Source organism: Hippichthys cyanospilos, chromosome 18 (assembly GCF_059441005.1).
Source record: "Hippichthys cyanospilos isolate Australia breed blue-spotted pipefish chromosome 18, RoL_Hcya_1.0, whole genome shotgun sequence".
Lineage (NCBI taxonomy): Eukaryota > Metazoa > Chordata > Actinopteri > Syngnathiformes > Syngnathidae > Hippichthys > Hippichthys cyanospilos.
Window position 1 is genome coordinate 7857413 of NC_142386.1, and position 20573 is coordinate 7877985.

General features: G+C 41.1%; 3 protein-coding genes across 8 annotated transcripts in view; 2 read left to right on the top strand and 1 right to left on the bottom strand.

Moving 5' to 3' along the window:
• Window positions 1-9046, top strand: part of LOC148408815 (chromatin remodeler ATRX-like) — a 27100-nt gene extending 18054 nt beyond the window's left edge. For all 3 annotated transcript variants that reach the window (XM_088441334.1, XM_088441331.1, XM_088441332.1), the window contains exons 14-35: window positions 413-479; window positions 559-744; window positions 830-962; window positions 1686-1795; window positions 2210-2353; window positions 2448-2625; window positions 2701-2838; window positions 3986-4161; window positions 4235-4352; window positions 4632-4762; window positions 4850-4896; window positions 5153-5226; window positions 5306-5423; window positions 5504-5592; window positions 5875-5980; window positions 6456-6633; window positions 6855-7046; window positions 7116-7259; window positions 7340-7411; window positions 7502-7597; window positions 8311-8439; window positions 8503-9046. In XM_088441334.1, the coding sequence (XP_088297460.1) occupies window positions 413-479; window positions 559-744; window positions 830-962; window positions 1686-1795; window positions 2210-2353; window positions 2448-2625; window positions 2701-2838; window positions 3986-4161; window positions 4235-4352; window positions 4632-4762; window positions 4850-4896; window positions 5153-5226; window positions 5306-5423; window positions 5504-5592; window positions 5875-5980; window positions 6456-6633; window positions 6855-7046; window positions 7116-7259; window positions 7340-7411; window positions 7502-7597; window positions 8311-8439; window positions 8503-8601 (2725 nt within the window). In that variant the 3' untranslated portion in view covers window positions 8602-9046. The remainder of the gene's footprint in view (window positions 1-412; window positions 480-558; window positions 745-829; window positions 963-1685; window positions 1796-2209; window positions 2354-2447; window positions 2626-2700; window positions 2839-3985; window positions 4162-4234; window positions 4353-4631; window positions 4763-4849; window positions 4897-5152; window positions 5227-5305; window positions 5424-5503; window positions 5593-5874; window positions 5981-6455; window positions 6634-6854; window positions 7047-7115; window positions 7260-7339; window positions 7412-7501; window positions 7598-8310; window positions 8440-8502) is intronic.
• ccdc61 (coiled-coil domain containing 61) lies at window positions 8390-14611 on the bottom strand. Its single transcript, XM_088441336.1, has 13 exons — window positions 14394-14611; window positions 13129-13323; window positions 12966-13048; window positions 12475-12635; window positions 12247-12399; window positions 11314-11524; window positions 11155-11237; window positions 10751-10926; window positions 10215-10293; window positions 9932-10129; window positions 9822-9855; window positions 9666-9732; window positions 8390-9534 (listed from the first exon to the last, which is right to left on the bottom strand). The coding sequence occupies exons 2-13, from the start codon at window positions 13274-13276 to the stop codon at window positions 9443-9445; spliced, it is 1485 nt and encodes a 494-aa protein (XP_088297462.1). The 5' UTR covers window positions 13277-13323; window positions 14394-14611; the 3' UTR covers window positions 8390-9442.
• kcnk12l (potassium channel, subfamily K, member 12 like) lies at window positions 9387-19740 on the top strand. Of its 4 annotated transcripts, XM_088441338.1 has the most exons (7): window positions 9387-9743; window positions 9864-10299; window positions 10733-10942; window positions 16107-16335; window positions 16924-16974; window positions 17337-17690; window positions 18673-19740. In XM_088441338.1, the coding sequence occupies exons 6-7, from the start codon at window positions 17351-17353 to the stop codon at window positions 19680-19682; spliced, it is 1350 nt and encodes a 449-aa protein (XP_088297464.1). In that variant the 5' UTR covers window positions 9387-9743; window positions 9864-10299; window positions 10733-10942; window positions 16107-16335; window positions 16924-16974; window positions 17337-17350; the 3' UTR covers window positions 19683-19740. The 4 variants fall into 4 exon arrangements, with proteins under 4 accessions (XP_088297464.1, XP_088297465.1, XP_088297466.1 ...); XM_088441339.1 differs by lacking the exon at window positions 16107-16335; XM_088441340.1 differs by lacking the exon at window positions 9387-9743 and having other exon boundaries at window positions 9763-10299.
• The last annotated feature ends 833 nt before the right edge of the window (window positions 19741-20573 follow it).

Genomic DNA, 20573 nt, shown 5'->3' on the forward strand with positions numbered 1-20573 from the left:
GACGTGTTTGTTTTACTTGTAGTTGAATGGCTTTCATCTTTCAAGTAATGACATCCAGGTCAATGCTTTGCACAATTTTCTAGCATTTTTCACCTAATCATTGCCTGTAAAAATTCAGGTTTGCTTCATTTTGAATGACAGGTCTACGCAATGACGTCATCTACAATTCTCATGATAAGTATGTAGGGATGTGAGGTCACGGTACAGATTTATGTGGAATGAATCACCGGTGTTACTTATTTACAAGTAACAAAATAAAATAGCTCTATAGTGAAAATAAACTAATGTAATGTTGAAATCATTATTGATTTTTAATGATCAATTCAAAACATTAAAGCCTGGGGTGTACCCCGACTATCCTGCAAATGCTATGAACTGCACGTGTTTATCCTGTGTTGTTTTCTTGATCCAGTTCACTCCCTAAATACAAGGAAGAGCCCACACCTTGCATTTTGCTGTCTGACTCCAACAATGAGGAGGTAATGGAAGCAATGACCAATCACCATCCCTTGCAAAGAATAGTTTGATGTCTTACAATACTTTCGTACAATGGGGCAGAGTGAACAAGAGAACGCTGAGACCGAGCTTAGCAATGTTCCGGGCACGCCCAAAGGTCGCAAGAAAATCCGCAAAATCATCCAAGATGACAATCTCCGATCCGAGACCCAAGAAGCTCTGCGAGAGGAGGAGGAGCGATGCAGGCGGTTGGCAATTCGAGAGCAACTGATGGAGGACCGACGAGAGGTAGGCGCACGCAAAAATAAACGCTCTGTGGCGCCTCATGACATTTTGTCGATGTCGAGGCTGACAGATTAGTTTTGCTTTCCAGACAATTGTCATCGACATGTCTCAAGAGTCTGTCACCACCAAGCTGATTCTGGATGAGGAGGAGGAGACCAGGGCACCTCTAGTCCAGGTGCACAGGAACCTCGTGATTAATCTCAAACCTCACCAAGTGGACGGTGAGCGCACACTCACACCTATAAGCACATGCGAATGACGGTTTTACTGGAAACAAAAATTTCCTAAAGATCAAATGCAAATGTACTTGATGAGCTCGACCCGATCAATCAGCCAGCCCATTATGGCCCGAAATGATCGGCTAAATGACAGAAATTTTCCAATTGTTTTAACTTTTCACCTTTTATGGCAGTTCTGTATAAGCACTGCCATCATTATTTATGACACATAACTTTATCCCATAACCTTGGATACATAAATATCTACTGAAATGAGTTAAATTTATTAATTATTGTCCTAATAACTTTATTACGGTAATTGCATCATTACATTCTGTCGACCGAAAATGAATATATATATATATTTTAACAATATATTTACTGTTGACCCCCGCTAGCTGCGGCTAATAGGTACCAAAATGAACCGTGAATAATGAAACCACATAAAATGGACACCTACTGAAACGCATTGGGAGGAAACATGCTATTTTGTTCATTATACATATTTAAATTAATGGGCCAATTACCTGGTGATTGTTATGTATTTCTGCTGAAAATCAGCCCTAATTCTCACCCATGTAAAATGTGGTCGCCTCTTGAGGATCCATGGTACAGCTCATTAGCTATTGGTAATTATGATTATATAACCAGAGGACCGTTTCAAGTATTATTTATAAGTACATTGATTGAGAAATCCCAATTGTTTCTCTATGTCCTCCTCTACAGGAGTCCAGTTCATTTGGGACAACTGCTGTGAGTCAGTGATGAAGGCCAATTCCTCTCCGGGATCAGGTTGCATCCTGGCTCATTGCATGGGCTTGGGAAAGACTCTGCAGGTACTGAGCCATTGATAGTAAGGTAAAATCAGTTAACACTTTCAGTGCCCTGGATGAGAATTTTCAACTTTGACCATAGTATTTCCACACTTACAACACAGCTATTACATACATCAAATCTAACTGAAGAATGGAAGTCAATCTTTCATATGATATCACCCATGTATACATAGACATAGGACACAATATTCTGCCGGCCTTAAAAGATGAGTGAAAATGCTAAATATACTGGCACGCATTTCCAATAATGCTTCGCACTGAAAGAGTTAATTCAATCCAGCATTTGGTTAAAACAAGGAAATAAGTCGTATCACCATCCTTTAACAAAAAAACTTCCCTTCTACGTGATTTAATGTTTTCCTGAATTTCTCCTATATTTAATGAATGACTATATATGTTTGTTCCTTATTTCAGGTGGTTACCTTCTTGCACACGGTATTGCTGTCTCAAAGTTTACATTTTAAAACGGCCCTTGTGGTGTGTCCTCTCAATACTGTGCTCAATTGGGTTAGCGAGTTCAACAAATGGCAAAAACAGTTAGGGCAAGACAAAGTCAAGGTACGATAATGCACGTGTGTAAACAGAAAAAAAAAACAAAAAACGTGCATGCTTCCTCATATGGTTAATGTTCCGAAATACAAATATTTGACAGGTTACAGAGCTGGCCACCAGAAAGAATTTCGCAGAGCGACTCCAAGCTCTGCAGATCTGGCACATTAGCGGAGGTGTGATGATTATGGGCTACGAAATGTACAGAAACCTTTCACTATCCTCCAAAATGGACAATAAGGAGTTAAAGCAGCGACTTAAAAACCTACTGGTGGACCCAGGTAGACTACTTTGTATTTTTTAGGACACTTAAACATGTTTTCTGAGCGTGTTTTCCTCAACTTGCTCTTCTTCAGGTCCAGACTTTGTGATCTGTGACGAAGGGCACGTTCTGCGCAACGAAAACTCCAACATTTCCAAAGCCATGGGTGCTATCAGGACGCGACGAAGAGTGGTGCTAACTGGCACGCCGCTGCAAAACAACTTGATAGAGTGTAAGTTTGCGCCGTTATGCTAACAAACTTTAGTTTTAATTAGATTTGCGTTTGTTTTGTTTTTTGATTTTTATTAATTATAGGTTGTGTGTCCATGTCTTTTGATAACCCAGGGTATGAATCAAAACTTTATAAAAAATGCAGAAAAAATAACTTTAATGCCATGTTTTTTCACATTTTACTACCACGAGAATAAAAAAAGAACCTGCCATTCAACTTCAAGTGACTCTCTATAGTTTGCGTTTTTAAATTTTCCCAGCCTAATGAGGAAACCGTCAGGTTCAGGCAACCTAGAACATTTAATAAACAACAAACCAGAAGCAAGACAAGTAGCTTTTACTTGCGAGGAGAGCGGACAGAGACCTGCATCTTCTCAGATCCTCTACTGGTCTGGTTGCACTAGGGTTAGGGTTAGGGTCCACCCCTCTTTTATTAATTAGGGTTGGCCTCATCACAAAACCACTCGTGGCCCTGAAAGGTTAGGGGAGATATTATGGCAGCAAGGTAACAATCAGTTTCTGATGATGGGGGATGTAGGTTGAAGTCCATACACTATCAGTCCATGCAATCACTGCTATCTTCTTTCCCAGAAACATGGCGACAGACCCCATAGTGTTCATTGGGTCGCGGTGCCTGTGATTAGGTCGTCGTGCCTGTTTGTCTTTAATCACTGCTGAAGGAGACATGTCGTCTCCTCACACTTAATTCACAAACAACTCCAACGGAAGATATACATGTCTACCAATATACATGTTTAAAAAAACAATATGGGATAACCTATATACAATTATTTAAACCTTTTCTCCACCGCTTCACATTAAAAATAAATAAATAAAAATAAAACGCTGTTAATGCCAATGACATTTTCGCTCGTCCACCAAGGTCAAAGTGTTAAAGGGCCCACATCCTGATTTTTTTTTCTAAAACCTTCCACAGCTATATAAATATACAAATGAAATATAAATATAAATGATGATAAATAACCTTTGGCACATTGCCGATTTAATTTCTTATGAAATAAAAGTTTTTTTTTAGTACCGACAATTCTCACCGGGAAGTGGAACATCTCGTTGACAGAAGCCACACTGCACTGCCAGTTTTTTTTCTTGTGCCAAATTAAAAATCCTTTTCATCTTGTCCCCCTTAGACCACTGTATGGTCAACTTCATCAAGAAGAACCTTCTGGGCTCATTAGGGGAATTCCGAAACCGCTTTGTCAATCCCATTCAGAACGGCCAGTGTGCTGACTCCACCCCCAAAGATGTTCGAATTATGAAGAGGCGCGCACATGTCCTCCATGCAATGCTCAGCAGATGCGTGCAAGTAAGAACTCATTTTTATTCATTGTTATCATGGCTATTACCTTATCATGAAACATTGACTTTTTTATCTGCAGAGGAGAGATTACTCAGAGCTAACTGAGTTTTTGCCTCCCAAGTACGAGTATGTGGTGGCGGTTAGGGTGTCTCCACTCCAGTGCAAGTTGTACAGCTACTACTTGCAGCACGTCAGTGGTGAGTCGGAAAAATGTCCTTGACTCGGCATTTTCATCAACACTGGTTCTTAATTGTTTTTCACAATTTATTAATTGAAGAGACTGATTACAATTAATTATTTATTAATCATCCCGTTCCACAATCTTCATGGTTATGATAATTGTATCAGTGTGAATGGTGTTTTTTTTTCTTAGTTATATATATAAATTAAGCATTTTGCCCAATAAAACTGCTGTTTTATTTTTCATATTGTATACTTGAAATGAATGATGTTCAATTTAAGGACTATCTTCTCAGGAATTGGCAATGTTCTCGGCAATGCAAAAATGAAGATAGGCGCAAATCTGTTTAAGGATTATCAGGTCCTCAGCCGGGTTTGGACTCATCCTTGGTGCCTTCAACTCAGCTATAAAGGCAGGAAAAAAACGGTAAGGAAACAATTCACAAAGGCGTCATATTTTTTTTCCATTCAATGTTGTAAGACCGAACTGTTTTTTTTTTTTTTTTTATGATAGGCACATTTAGGAAAGAAGAAACCGACTAGCACCCCACTCATGGAAAGGTAATAGCGACTGAATCCACCTTGTCCCCAAGATTAAAAATCTGCCTTTGCCACTGCTTGCACTTATTCATTGCATAATTAACCTATTGAAAGAAACAGTACTATTTTCATGCACTATCTGGTGTCATGTTGGTGTTAAGGAAATATCTTGAAATTGCCTGTAGAATTTTAGACTTTTATAAATGAAGACCAAATTAAGACTTTATAAATTAAGGTGTTTTCTTTGACTGTACTGTCACCCTTTCGCTTGCCGTAGCGGACCAAGCAACATCAGCACCAATGATCCGAGCCACACAGCTGCAACAGATGTTGCTAATACTGCATCAAAAGGTACTACGAGTGAATCTGTGTGGACAGCACTTTGAAAACTCTACTCAGGTGGCCCTTGTGTACCTCGTATCCCTTTCAGACCCGTGCTGGTTCAAAAGTATGCTGTCTCAAAGCGACGCCGAAATCCTGGAGCACTCGGGCAAGTTGGTGCTCTTATTTGAGATCCTGAGCATGGCCGAAGCCTTGAATGACAAAGTGTGCGTGTCCTTTCTCTTCCTCGATTTCAACATTTTCTCATCAATGCTAGGACTGAGAAATTTTCTTTTCTTTTTCTCAGACTTGTATTTAGTCAGTCCCTGGTCTCATTAGACCTTATTGAGGGTTTCTTGGCAGCTTCTCACCGGAAAAGAAAGGACTCAACTGAAGGTATTGTTATTGATTTACACTGGCGCCTTGATTCAAGACATGTTTTTATAGTTAACAAATATTATGTCATTAATTTTTTTATGCATATACAATTCAATTATTTTTTATTGAAATCATAAAATGTAGAGTGCTTTTAGGCACCCGAAACAGATCAGTGGCATTTTTAATTCATTTAGATTGGTACATTTGATGCAATATGAGTGGATTGAGTTACGATTTTGATCATACAACATTTTCAACTCATAAGTCTAAATATTTACAGTGTACATGATTTTCATTTAGTGGGAAGCTGGATTAAAAACTTGGACTACTACCGTCTGGATGGCTCAACCACTGCTGCATTACGAACAAAATGGGCAGATTGTTTCAATAATTCCACTAATACACGGTACAGTTGATTTTTTTTTTTTCATTTGCTCTATCAACACAGTCAGAAGTGTACGAACCTTTTTTTTTTTTTTTAAAGAGGGCCAGATTTGAAGTGAAAAGGTGAAGGCCGGCCATTCAATGAGTAAACTATAGCCTGCCATTGTTTTTCTACATGGAACACCTATTAATCGAAACATTTTTTTTTAGCAAAGAAGTCTGTCATATTTGACATTTTCATTTAAACTTCAAAATACTTAACCGAGCTTGGAACGTTGCAGTCAATAGTTCTACTGCCCTCTTGTGGATAAGTGTGAAATTCCCTCTCACGGGACTACCGGCCAGACATGATTCATTTTTTGACAGGCTGTAGGCCAAATAAAATTTGACCACGGGCTGCATTTGGCCTCATGGCCGAATTTAGGAAATATATGAATTACATGGTGACATCCGAGCACAATACGAGACAAAACTGACGTAATCTTCTCTCCCCTTAGTGGTCGGTTGTTTCTCATCTCGACAAGGGCGGGTTCGCTGGGCATCAACCTGATATCTGCCAACAGAGTGATCATTTTTGATGCCTCGTGGAATCCTTCCCATGACATACAGAGCATCTACAGGGTGTACCGCTTCGGCCAGCTCAAGCAAGTGTTCGTGTATCGCTTCTTGGCGCAGGTGAGCTAAATTGTCACTTGCCAGTGTTCAATGTCAACAATGTTAAAAAAAAAAAGTATCTGCCATATTAATGATTGACAACAGAATAAAATTGTTCAGCAGAAAGACCTGATAATATCACTGCCTAATAAATGTATCAATTATTGATGGATTTTTGCTATTTCCTGCAGCAATGTGCGTTAATCTCTTTTTGGTTGCGTGTACTGTATGCTGACGCGCAGGGCACAATGGAGGAGAAGATCTATGACCGTCAGGTGACCAAGCAGTCTTTGTCCTCTCGAGTGGTGGATCAGCAACAGATCGAGAGACACTTCACCCTTTCCGAACTCACTGGACTATACACGTTTGAGCCGGACTTGCTGGACGAGCCTCATTCCAAGAAAAATAAGAGGAAGACCTCTGACGTTCCAAAGGTAGTAATATTCATTTAAATTTGGCTTTGTCGAGTCGCTGATCTTTGTAACACGTTTATGTCTCGTCAGGATCAGGTTTTGGCAATTCTTCTGGAGAAATGCAAACACCAAATAGTCAGCTACCATGAACATGCGTCTCTGCTGGACCATAAACAAGAGGAGGAGCTCACTGAAGCAGAACGCAAAGACGCCTGGGCTGAATATCAGGCTGAGGTAATGAGCCGTACGCCGAGCCGGCAGCATCTTACCGTACATGCGCACTTCCCATTATGATACCAATGTGTCTGTATTAGTCCCACACAGCCAGCGCCCCAGTCAAAATCAGCCTGGACACCTTGAATATGAGGACCAATGAAGATATGGTGGTAAATATATTCATTAAAACAGAAACTAACCCCTAGTCTTCCTGCCAGTGCCCTTTTTCACTTGACCTAACACAACATGTGTGTGTGTAGAACCTGCTGAACAAAAGCAGAGCAAAAGTAGAAGCCGCCTTCCGTGACATGCAGTCTATCACGTCGCACCACCTCAAGGAGTACCTGCTACATGTGGTGAGTCATTCAGGACTTACCCAAATTAGACACTAAAACCATGTTTTTTTTTTTTTTATCAGCGCTGCGCCCAAGAGACAAATTGGAGATGAAATAGTCATCATGGTAATATTTCACGTCACATGTAACATCCCCCAAAATACTGCGAATAAATCCTACATACCTTTTAGCTAGCTGTGATGCATTTTCACAAAATCGGGCTTGTGACTCTGAACATCAAAATTGACATGTTGATATATTGCAATTCTACACTTAATTGGCTTTAGAAACATATATAATACGTGGAGAAAGCTCAAAAATCCACAGTTACAGCAATTGGAATGTTGCCAGGTTGAACAAGAGAAAAACATGTTTATTTACAACATTTATCTTTAATTGTGTGTATAGTTGACTAATCCCTTATTTTCATACAATTCAATTCCAATTTGAACCTTTTGGTTGCTGTGAAATGCATGTTGAGAGGTTGTTTTTGTTGAGTTCCCGAAATGGGCATCTTAAAAATTGGTATAATCCTGGTTTTGTGAAAATGCATCGGTCAAAAGCCCTAATTTAAACTATATATTTTGGGGAATGAAAATGACTGAAGGATAAATTGCAAAAAAAAAAAAAAGTTTTAACATTACTTATAGAAGTGTGGAGCAGCAGTTCAAAGTATTGAACAAGTTGACAGAATTTAAACTTGTAAATAAGTCAGTGCTCATCCGTCATTGCAGTGGCAGCAAAAACCGCAATGGCCCATGAATCTGATTCGGATGAAGGCCGAGGAATGGAAAGCAATTGACACAAAGGAGCTGGAGCGAAGAAAGGCATTTTATGCAGAAGTTCTTAAAGAGCAGCAAACGGTGAGTCCAACCGGTGTTACGTTAAAGGAAAACAATTAATTGCTCACTGTGCTTTTATCCCAGCTTACGCTGCACATCCAGTCCATTTTGTGCGAGCGACGGAATCAGGAGATGCAGGGGGCAACGTCTGCTGAAAAGCAGCAAATTCCAACGAATAACTGAAGGGGCCAAAAGCATTTGGTATCACTCGTGCGCACGCTTGTGATGCTACGTGCCATCTTTTCATCATTCAAACCATTTCAACTTTTTTTTTCTCAAGATCTCTGCAATAAGCACTTTAACGTGACCAGTTTGCTCATCTGCTTCAGTTTCTTTTATGTTCACACTAATCACCAAACACGCCTTAATTTTTTTTGAGAAACGTTCATGCTCCAATTCAGCGTATCTGTCATCAGTATAAGTAATTGGCAGATTTCACCGCCTGCGGGTTGAGACGCTGAAATGCCTCTGGGAACGTCAGGGATATTTCTTTATTTTGTTTTGATTATTTAAATACGCCTTTTATTGTCCGGGTGAGCATTTTACCTTTTTGTATAATTTTGTACTTTGTCTTGCACTCGTTGTTGATGAAGCGTGTGCTTCCTTAAACAATAAAGTTACAATACTACACTGAGAAATACTTGCCACAAAATAGGTAAATCTGCCATTTGTGGGGGTTTGCTGTATATATTTTGTATTTCTGCTTATGTACAGACTGCAAGTAGGGCAGCATTAACAAACATTATCAAATCCACTTGTTTGGATAGTATCCACATGTATTCACAGTAATATTAAGTTAATAAAAAATATCGGAATCACTCATGTAAAAATAGTCTTGAGACTTTCACAGTGATTGCTTTCTTTTCCTGAAGTTCGATGTCTTCAATATAAACAATCTAAAGCGTTTCTGGTCCATGCAGATGAAGAAAAAACAAAACAAAATAGCGCCCGGAGCTGGAGACGCTGTTCAATTCGTGAGTCAGTTATTGCATGAGCGATGTTGGGCTGCAAGCTGCACCATCTGTTAATGTCCTGTGTCCAAGTCCCTCATGTACTCCTGCAGGGCCTGAAGCCTGGCGTCGATCTCCGACAGCTCCGCGCTGTTTATGGAGCTCTCTGAGGAGTGCAGCGGGACAGTAGAAATAAATGCGCACATGAATAAGGTCACACACAAATACTGTATGAACGCTCTGGATATGTGTAGCTGGATTAGTTGAACTTGGATCAGTTCAGACATGTGGAATTACCTTTTTCCTTCATCCTGTACGTTGGAGTGCTGCTTAAAGGCTTCCGGCACATCAAGCTTCCTCTGAACTGTATAAACGGTTAGTGACATGTTACATGTTCAAGTGGTTTATATTTCAGCAATGACCATAAAAGCTCATGAATGACATCTCACTCACCGCACTGGGGCCATTGAATGTCTGTTTCCTTCCTCTGTAAAGTAGAAGCAGATGAGACGACAAAATGCGATGCGGACAACGCACACGTCATTCACGTTGAGGAAGTTCACCTGAGAAGCGCTTTGGTCATTTCCTCCATATCCGCTAAGGAGCCCTCAGAGGAGTTCCTGCTCCCCCGCCGCTCAATGGACAAGCTCCTTCCTCGGCTACCGGCGCGACTCAGCTGTGGGCAGGCCTCTCTGGAGCGGGAACGCCCTCGTTCGGGTACCAACGATGGCGACATTAAATCTCGTCGCACCTTTAATTGTCTGATACGCACGGCATACGATCATGACTAAGAATGCACATTTTGAACAGCTTGCCGTCAATCGCGGATTTTGGAAGGAAACTTACCTTTTGAGTTCGGATTCTCTTAACCGACGTTGTTTGTCCTGGATGTAAGCAGTTGGGTCAAAGCGTGGCGCTCGGGACCCTAAACGTAAGTACTTTTTTTTTTTTTGGCAGTGAAGCTTATATTTTATCACATTCCATTGGTTAGCTTAACTCCCATTTCTCTACCATTTAACTACCATTTCTCCCCCAATTTTCTTTTCAAGCATTTGGGTAAAAGGGGCTTTGAAAATGGCTGGTATTAAAGAAGTTAAACTATTGAAAAGACCGCATATTTTTTTCATACTAACATTTAAACAAGTGGCACATCCCTAATGTTATAACTGTTGTGTTAAATACTGAAATATACTGAATATTGGTGTACAACATGTATAACCATCCAATTTAAATATATATAATTATATACACTGTGTATAAACACTCTTACACACATATGTTTGTAGAGTACAGTATTTGCTGTGCATATCTGTAGAATACATGTTTTTATTGCCGAAATAATTAACACTTTCCCTTGATGTTAGATAGGGCAAAGTTCCTACCGGTGGGAGACGGTGAGGGCCTTCGTACGACAGCGCGAGGCCCTGTCGAGTCTGCTCTTCTCCCTCTTTCCATTGACCTTTGCACTCTGTCACCTATCCGTTCCCTGGATCCCGAACGACCTCTTGCGGTGTTGCGCGAACGATACGTCTCCCCACATCCGGACACGGGCGTCCCTCTGCATCAGATACAAGGTGAGTGGAGAAGATTTCTAATTTTGAAGGAACCAGTGGTAGACAGTGAATTCGGTTCTCGTGCCTTAAGATCTACCCAACTTAATCCACCTCTCAATACCACCACTTTCAAGTCGTAGTTATAAAATTGAATACAATACAAAACAATCCTATATTATTGCAGGCAACTGCGCCACACACAATGAAAAGTTCAAAATGTGAGCTTGTGTAACCTTCTACGTAGAAGTGCCAGTTCATTGGTCAGACTCTTGACATGAAGGCGTAGCGTGCACTCCGAGGCCCTCAGCTCATCCAGCTTGAAGCACAGAATGGAAATAGTTAAAAGCTCGACAGAAAGCTCATCGTCTAAACCGCATCCACGAACATTCCACCTGCTCCATCAGGAGTCGCTGCTCCTGGGATCGTTTACTGGCCGAGCGCTGACTCTTGGCTCGCTCCTTGAGCAGCTGCTCCTCCAAGGTCCTCACCACGTCCTGGCCCCTCCAGTCTTGAGGTCCGCCGGGTGCGGGAATACTTCCGCCGAGCTGCAGTCGTTCCAGGACCTTGGCGATTGCCTCTTTTTCCTCCTTCATCAGAGCCAGCCTTTGGAGATAAAACAAATAAAGGCTCCAAGCAGTTTTTTCTTGCCCTGCATACCTGCTTATTAATGTACATATCAAAAATATCGAGCCAATCGCAGCAACAATTGTTAATGCTCAGCATGACCGAAACACGCCAGAAAAGCGGCGATAAGGCCAACTTCAAAACAAACCTTAATTTACCAAAAATATTAAACACGAATGAACACGAACATGAATCCCTTGGTACATTATCATTTCGAAGTTGTTCTCGGCAACGTGTCGCAGCATAACAGCGTGACTAGTCTTCCTACTCCAACTGATGCTCCCAACTCCCCATACAAACAAAGCAACATTGTTCTGAAATCACATTCAATCGACAATTTCGGGCGCTAACAAATGACTTAATTCCGTTGACATACAACACCTGTTGCCAGTCTTCACCAACTGGCTCAGGCTTCGTTATAGCTACATCTAGCATAATTAGCCAATGGCTAGCAGGGCGCAGATGCTCCATATAGGCTGACGTAACTAATGTAAATGACTGATGCTGACAGCCTGAACACAGTTGCCGTTCCTACTGATCACATTTGCACAAACCATGCTGACTCAAATGTGATGTGTCTCTTAGAGACATTTGTTAAAACCTAATATTTTAGAGAGGAAAGTAGTGTGCTGCTAAGCACAGTTTCAATTTAATAAAAAAAAAAAAATCATAACCCACAATGGCAAAATACTTTGTCTTACTCTGCTCGTAAGCGGTGGATTTCCAGCTCGGCAGACTTGCCGACGCCCTGAGAGGTGAGCGCGTTAAGCTCTGCCCTAAGGGTCCTGATTTCCCTCTGCAAAGCGGCTGGGTCCGGTTTGCCGATGTACGGCAGCGGTAAAGGGTAGTGTATCCTGCGAAAGCGTAGGCTACAAGTCAGCGGTGCACACAAAACCATACAAAGGGAAACAAGCAAAGGATGCGCTCACCTGTCAAACTCCACAGTGTAGATGAGAATAAGGTAGCGTTTGGCGGTGAGAGCAGACGACTGCGGATGGCCCCGAGGGCGACCGACCACTCCTGCTTTCCTGTTGCGGAGAAGCTCAAGGTCTGCGTAGGTCAACAAGTCGAGTGTGACAGAATCACTCGTCTGCAGAAATTACATCCAAAAAAAAAAAAAAAAAGCATGAGACATCCAAATGCGTGCCTTCTCTGTTTTGATTCAAATGCTATTGCCATGACTTAAATGCACCCCAAAATACTTGATTTACGTTCCCACCCCCCTCTGACCTCTCCGCCTAAAGCGAGAGAACAAGATAGCAGGGGAATTTTCTAATTTTTCGCTCCAGCGGAAAGCAAAACGAATGCTTGTACGCTCCAGCTCACGCAGCCCGAAGCGTCTTCCTGTCCATTCACATCCTTCTATGGACTCGCATACACGCAAGCCACCTACAACATTGCGCTTCATTTGGATACGTACCTTTCTCACGGCCGACTCCAACATGCTACAAAAAATAGGAAACTGTTTGAAGTTGCCAGTTTTGCGCGTGAGGTCTTCGATGTCTGGAAAGAACAGGACAAATGCTATGTTAGGAATGTCACTTGAAGGTGCATACGCCATCCTTGAATGTCTGACAACTTACATGCTGGATCAAATTCTCCCTTCCACTGATCTGCAGTCTTTGAATCGGAGATTTCCACTAGAAGCACGCCCTTATCCACTTCTACCTTCACGGCAAATTCCGCTCCTCGGAACACAATATTCTCCGTCGCCTCCGAGCCCTCCTCCATTTTCAGTCTATGTCCGAAAACAACCAATTCAGTGTGCCCAGGATATGCTGCAATCAAATGCCAAAAAAAAAAAAAAAAAGCTGAAATCAGTCAGAATCCATAGTGTCTTTATGGATAGTTACATTTTATTTTATTTATTTTTTATTTAAAAAAAATCAACTGGAAGCTTGAGAACTTATTTAAAAAATATTATTTATCTTTGTCTTGCAATGAAAACAAACCCAAATATGGGTGAAATGATAATCATAAAATTAAACTTGTAGCTGCTGAATCAGGATACAACAACCCCAATTCAGATTAGCAGCATCTATGCTTGATTTGTCATTAAAATTCACGTGTAAATCACATTTTCGATTAGCATAGAAATCCCACTAGTGGGGACTTTCAAATAAAAATGTTGTCACTTTATATTATACTGGTGGAAATTCACATATTTTACCCCACACCCACACACAAGGTCAGTAGCACAAGCGCCGCCAAGTGGTCTGAAATGATCGAGCCATCAAATTATCAAATCAATATTGATCAAATAATTATTAAAAGGTTGGAAAACGATTTTAATTGTGCAGCTGGGAAAGCGTACGATAATGTTTTTACCACGACGCGCATCTAGGGGCGCTATCGAGACAAATCTGCGTCAAATTGTCTCTTTTTAAATGAGAAAAGTTGCTGCAAAGTCATGTTGTATCACCAAAATGCTTCAAACTAAACATCAATATATATTAGGCTGTCAAGCGTGAATGGGTTCTTATTTGGTCAGTATAAACACGTAAGTTCCCATTGGCGCTTGACATCGCTCACTCCCACAGTTAAATCAGTGACACTGCTTTTACACCATCCGCGCAATCGCATTCAAGCCGGTTTGTTCAATTTGCTTCACTATTGCAAATCGTTGTTGAATTTGGGAACCGGACGCCTTGGCAAAACAAGGCGGGTCTCGAGTGATTCAAATCGACCGCTTCATCATCATCCCAGTGACATCTCACCATCGTTAGCTTTAGCAAGCTAGCAACCTAGTTACGATAACGACAACAAGGCAAGCTTCCTTGCAGCTTTGCAAACTGACATTAGGAGTTGCATCGCACATTATTTGCAGAAAACATCGCCTGACACATACCCTTTGTCCCGGCGACGAGTCTTTATATCGCTAGTCGCCTGCAAACGGCTAATGTTGGGAAAACATCACGGCATGTTGACCGGGTGAATTCCTTAAATGGCACTTAAATCCGTTTTCTTGCTACTTTACTCTGGTTCCAAAACAAAATTGCGAACCACCCAAAGGAAGACCCGAGGCGGTTCAACTACCGGGAAACGTTTAATTCTTCTTCTTCTGTTTCATTCGCTGGGGTGCTGCATCTTCTCATGCTTCATTTTAGCATTGCTCGTTAGTTGCTGCCCTCTATAGGGAAAGACCTGTAAGCACAGTAGTAACGATGAACAAAATAAACTAGATTCAATTGAATGAATACAACCCAGTCTTAAAAATGAAATTTGAAACAATTTGGTTGCTTTGATTCGTGGTTACAATTGTAAACGTACATTTTAACCCCAAAGGAGAAACTGTTAAAACATCTGAACAAAAATAGAGCCTGTATTGTTTTTTTGTGCTCTGAAGTAAATAGAGGATTTTGCACATGCTGAGAGATTATTACCAACAACAGTAATACAGTAGCACTAATAATGAGAACAAGTACTACAAATAATAAATGTTTGCTGAAGGCTTGCAGCTGCTTTTCAAGGTCAACACTTGTCTGTGCAGTATATGTGAAGGGTCTGTTTCCATAGAGATGTTGCTCAACCGTCGGAAGAAGTCTCATGTCGTTGCAATGTGGGAGTTCAAGATGCAGTCAAGTACTGTACGTGTGTGTCCTGAAGAATGATTGTCGCAGGATTTCCCATTCAGAATCGCAACCGCCGTATCATGTCAAATATTAGAAAAAAAATCCTTTCAGTTGTATATAATAGCAATGTATAAAAGAGTAGGATCTCAGTTTAACAGATGAGTTGCGATTAATTAATTACATTCATAGTTAAAACGTTAGGTAATTTTTGTCTCAATTTATTATTTTCTGTGTGCTGATTAAATGATTTTATGCATCGGGCATTTTGTGCTTGAGTTGTTGGGGAATGGAAAACAAAGAACAATCACACCTTGAAGTGGACACTGATTGGCTGTCATTGTGTTTGGCATAAACTGATCGGCCCCTGTTGTGGGTGGGACGGTAAAAATGGAAGAGCAAAGGAGAGTAGTCAGACTGATAAATGGTAAATTTAACATCAAGCCAGCACTTTTGAGAAAGGTAGTGATATACATTGTTTGTAAAAAGAAACTTGCTTACCACAGAATCAGCTCAACTTTAGCTTACCACATAAATGCAAAGCACCCAGCTACCACTGTAGACACAGCTAAGGAGTTTGAGCAAGTTTGCGGTGGAAAATACAGACAATATTTGTTTTTAATGTTAATTTCTAAATAATTCGCCATTGACGAAAGAAAACAGTTTTTTTTCCCCTGCTGTTGTTCACAACTAAAGGTTGCAGCCAGCACGAAGGACCAGTCTCGTTTACAACTGCATATGTTGATTGGATCCTATATTTACTCTGAATTTAATAAGTTAATCAAACATCAATTAATCTACATTTTTAAAATGTCTTGAAAGCACTAGTAAAAAGTATGTGCCGTTTGTGTCAATCTGCAACAACTCAATTAACAAATTCATAAACATCTCACATTTTTCCACTTGTCATTCACTTGTGTGTAGCCTTTAAAAAAAAGCCTTATTCGACTAAAGGATCATAAGTCCAGAAATTGCACGATTCTGTTTGACAGGCAAGCGGTCCGCACCTGCCTCCAAGCAGCCACTCAGGCATCAGAGGGCCAAGCCTTGCCCTTCCATGCAAGATTAAAGGGAGGGTCCGACTACAAACACCTCCCACGCAGTTTGCAGCAACAACAAAAAGCCATCAGAGCTTCCACGAACACAAGTGCGATATCTGATACGCTCAAAAGTCTTGGGATGCAGTTCCCGTTTGGCTAAAGGATTGTGTAAAAATGACAGGTAAAGTAAGAATAAAGTAATTGTTGAATTGAGTAAATAATTGATTACTTTAGGTATTATGAGTTATGAAGTAACTGATTACTTTAGCACTGCTATAGTAATAAAGTACTTTAGAGGTACTAAAGTATTGATTAGGTTCCTTAAGTATTAATTACTTCAGTACTTTATTGAGTACCATCCATTTTTAGAAACTCCTGTTGCCAAACACTTGCAAAATTGAAAAAGCTAGAAATAAGCTTGGATTGAATGGGTTATAAATTATGTAATAATGTTAAAAGAAGAACTTAAAAACACTGACCAAAACCCCATCAAACACCTGTCGATTGAACTACAACAGCAAGATTCACAGACCAATAAACTGCTCCCGTCATCAACGACATTGTGGAGTAATATATATTTTTAGGGTGTCTATATACAGTAAAAGGTCACGATCAAACAGGGTGGTCTTCAAAACACATGGTGTGGGCGGGAAAACATGATGTCAGCGCAAGACGAATGAAGCATCATTGAGTCTGTGCTGCTTGCACACTCCAAAAAAAAAAAAAAAAAAACTTAAGGGGCTCCCTCTTGCTGGTCATCATTCAACAGATGCGCAGCAGCCGTGCTCGGGGCGAGGGACTCTGCTCTCAACCTGACCAGGTAGGACTCATTTAAAACAGATTTTTTTTTTTTTTGGATTGAATATACTTGTATTAGTACTTGTACTTGTATTTCCATCTTAATCTGAATCAGTGAATAGTTACATTAAAATGAAATGACTGGGTAGCCTAACGTACACTAGGTATGATTTTATAATGAATTCTTTTCTCATGTTTGTATAAAAATGATTTTAAATGTATTTCACGCTAATTGATACGTAGAGAATATTCAATTAATTGCAACTTGCTAGACTTCTAGTGTCTTCTGCCCTGACCACTGTATCGTATATTTGAACAAAGCAGCATGTATTCAGTGCTTGTGTAGTAGCTGCATGCAATATAAATGTTTTTTTTTTTTTACAGTTACCGTGGGGGTCATGGCTCAGAGGAAGGGTACCGACTGCCGCCCCAAAGCACCCATCAACCAAGACAACGCTCGTTTCTTCCTTCTGGCAGCTCTCATTCTTGTTTACCTACTGTGCGGCGCCGCCATCTTCTCCGCCCTGGAGCACCCCTTTGAGCTCCGCGCCCGCCGCTTGTGGAGGCAACAGCTGGATAATTTCACCCGGCAATACGGCGTTCACCCGAGGGCTCTGCGCACCCTGCTGCGCCAGTACGAGGAGGCCAACGGAGCAGGGATACGAGTGGATGCCTTGAGGCCCCGCTGGGACTTTTCTGGAGCGTTTTACTTTGTTGGCACAGTTGTCTCCACTATTGGTAAGATTTGAAATCATTTGTTTGCAGGCTGAACACCCATTTTTCACTTCCTATCAAAGGAGTATAACCTGAACTGATCATGCAAGTGCCCCTTAAGACTTTTTTTTTAACCTGCTTAAAACATTCCATTGGAGTTTGATTTATTCAACTTCAGAACCCTTCAAACTTCATTTGTATTGGCCCATAAAAAATAATCAACCTAAAGTTTCCTATTTTGGATCATAGAAAAGATTTAAAATGAAATAACTTCATTATTGATAAATATTTGTCCACAAAAAATAGTCAACATAAAGTGTCAGACCTGTTCTCAAAAATAAATAATTACGAATAAAGATTTGTCCATGGAAAAATATTCAAATTTGGGCTCATAGTAGAGAGCTGCTCACAAAAATAAATCATTAACTTGACAGGTAACGAGAGGTGGCACGTGACAAGTTGGGTCGAACCATTCCAGTATGGGGTAGAAGCTGGCCTTTAAAAATAATTAAACTTAATAACCTACTGAACATAAAGTTTGTTTTATGAGCTTATATTTTCCTGAAACATTTAATGAACTCAATATTTATTTTTAAAGGATTTTTGCATGTATTTTTTTGGTTTGTTTTATTAGGGTTACCCCTGGAGTTCCTTCAAGTGCCCCCATTTGAGAAACACTGTGCTAATGGTTAGCATCTTTGTGGTTTTAGAAGCAATGGCTATTTGAACACAAACTGTGGAGCAACACATGTAGACAATATTATAACATTACACACAGGCTTAATTTCTTTATTCTATTTTTAAAGATGACTAATTTTGCAACATTTTACAGTAGAATAAGTACTAGTCTTGGTGTCTGTCCTCCTAGTAGGTAAGGGAGGAGCAGCGTAATATAGTGAAATGTAGCATTGACCTATCCACGAGCAATGTTTTGATGGAGTTCTTCATCTCAGGTTGCCCTCATCCCTTTCTTGTAAGCTTCACTTGAAACTGTTTTTTTCTGTAGGGTTTGGTATGACCACCCCAGCGACCATAGCTGGAAAGATCTTCTTAATCTTTTACGGTCTGATCGGCTGCGCTGCGACCATCCTCTTTTTCAACCTCTTCTTGGAGAGGATCATCACCATGCTGGCCTACGTCATGCGCTGGTGTCACGAACGACGCCTTCGGTGCGTCGGAATCGGCGACGTGTCCAGTCGGCAGGAGCCGCCCGGGGAGGAGGACAGCCTGGAGGGCTGGAAACCCTCCGTCTATTACGTGATGCTGATTCTCGGACTGGCTTCCGTTGTGATCGCGTGCGGCGCTTCCACTCTTTACTGCTCCATGGAGAACTGGAGCTATTTGGAGTCACTGTACTTCTGCTTCGTGGCCTTCAGCACCATCGGTTTTGGGGACCTGGTAAGCAGCCAGAAGCAGCACTATGAATCTCAGGAGGCCTACCGGCTGGGGAATTGCCTTTTCATCCTTATGGGAGTATGTTGCCTTTACTCGCTTTTTAACGTCATTTCCATCATCATCAAACAAACTCTCAACTGGATCTTGGAGAAGCTGGCGTGTCCCGGGGACCGTCGGGCCCGCTCTTGTTGCGCGACCGGATGCTGGTGGATCTGCTGCCCCTGCCCGCACGGCGGAACGCACAACCCGAGGCGTCCGCCGGCTCCGCTTGGACAGAAGCGGCCCAAGCGCAACGCGGTCCGGCCGCTGTCGTCGCACTGTCCCGCCGGAAGGCAACGTTACGCGGGCGGCTCGGTGGAGACCGTGTACGACAGCGAGACGGACGGCGGCGCCGTAACGGACGGGGTGTACGCCGGACGCCGGCTGTCGGGAGAAATGATCTCCGTCAATGAGTTCATGGTGTCCAACAAGGTGTCTCTGGCACTGCTGCAGAAGCAACTGAGCGAAACCGCCCACCAGGGGCCACGGCAGAGCTACGGCCATCAGAATGGATTTTCTGAGGGAGTGGGGGCGTTGGCCGTTATGAATAACCGCCTACAGGAAACCAGCGTGGACAGGTAGTAGGAATAAACAAATGCCATTATTTTTCAAGGTACTCTTATGTATTAAAAATAAGCAATAAATTATTCTATACAAATAAACCATCAGATTTATCACGCATTACTGTTTTGGTGTTCTAGCTTAGTTTTTAGGCTAAAATCAACATAACATATTTCCCATACTATAAGGCGCACTGGATTATAAGACGCACCTTTAATGGATAGCACATTTTTAAATGTTTTTCATATATAAGGCGCACCGCATTATAAGGCACATAGAATAGTAGTGGCTGGGGTTAACAGCCACTGTGGTCAACTAAAGTAAGCATCCACTAGATGGAGCTAAGATAAATGGAATGTCAACAAAACAATCAGATAAATCATGTCATGTCAAGGACATTATGAGTATAACTAAGACAATCAGAATTAAGAATAGAGATGATTTGTTGAAACTGATTAAGTTAATCAAGATAATAATAAATACATATAAACAAAGTTGGCCACTAAACTGAACTAGAGACGATATAGAGTGTTGCATCACGGTTTTGTTATTATATAAGGCTTCACTTTATCTCAGATTTTTATTGTTGACCATGGCTTTTTCTACTGCAAGTTTACCTCGCTATTTTTCAAGTATTTTTTCTTCCTTTTAAGCCGGAAAAATGAAACAAAACAAGCGAATTCAGGACCAGTTAAAATTATGTACTTTTAAAACAGGGTGACCGGTACCCATGTTACCTGTGTTAACCAAATAACCTATGATTGGCTGCTAATCCATAAAATATCTTTGCAGCTCCTCTTTCGCAGCGATATTGCGAAACAAACGGACTCAGGCAGGGTAAACACATTGATGCGGCAGTAACTAAAAGATATAGAATGAGAAATGTAATGAAATAATGGGGAGAATGTAACA

What these genes read in the sequence shown, in the direction of transcription:
- ccdc61 (XM_088441336.1), bottom strand. Translation starts at nt 13,276, where the DNA reads ATGGAGGAGGGCTCGGAGGCGACGGAGAATATTGTGTTCCGAGGAGCG. An exon ending in AGAGAATCCGAACTCAAAAG is followed by an intron (nt 10,130 to 10,214) that starts GTAAGTTTCCTT and finishes CGTGCGTATCAG; the next exon opens with ACAATTAAAGGTGCGACGAG. An exon ending in ATGACCAAAGCGCTTCTCAG is followed by an intron (nt 9,856 to 9,931) that starts GTGAACTTCCTC and finishes TCTACTTTACAG; the next exon opens with AGGAAGGAAACAGACATTCA.
- kcnk12l (XM_088441337.1), top strand. Translation starts at nt 17,306, where the DNA reads ATGCAATATAAATGTTTTTTTTTTTTTACAGTTACCGTGGGGGTCATG. An exon ending in CACAGTTGTCTCCACTATTG is followed by an intron (nt 17,691 to 18,672) that starts GTAAGATTTGAA and finishes TTTTTTCTGTAG; the next exon opens with GGTTTGGTATGACCACCCCA.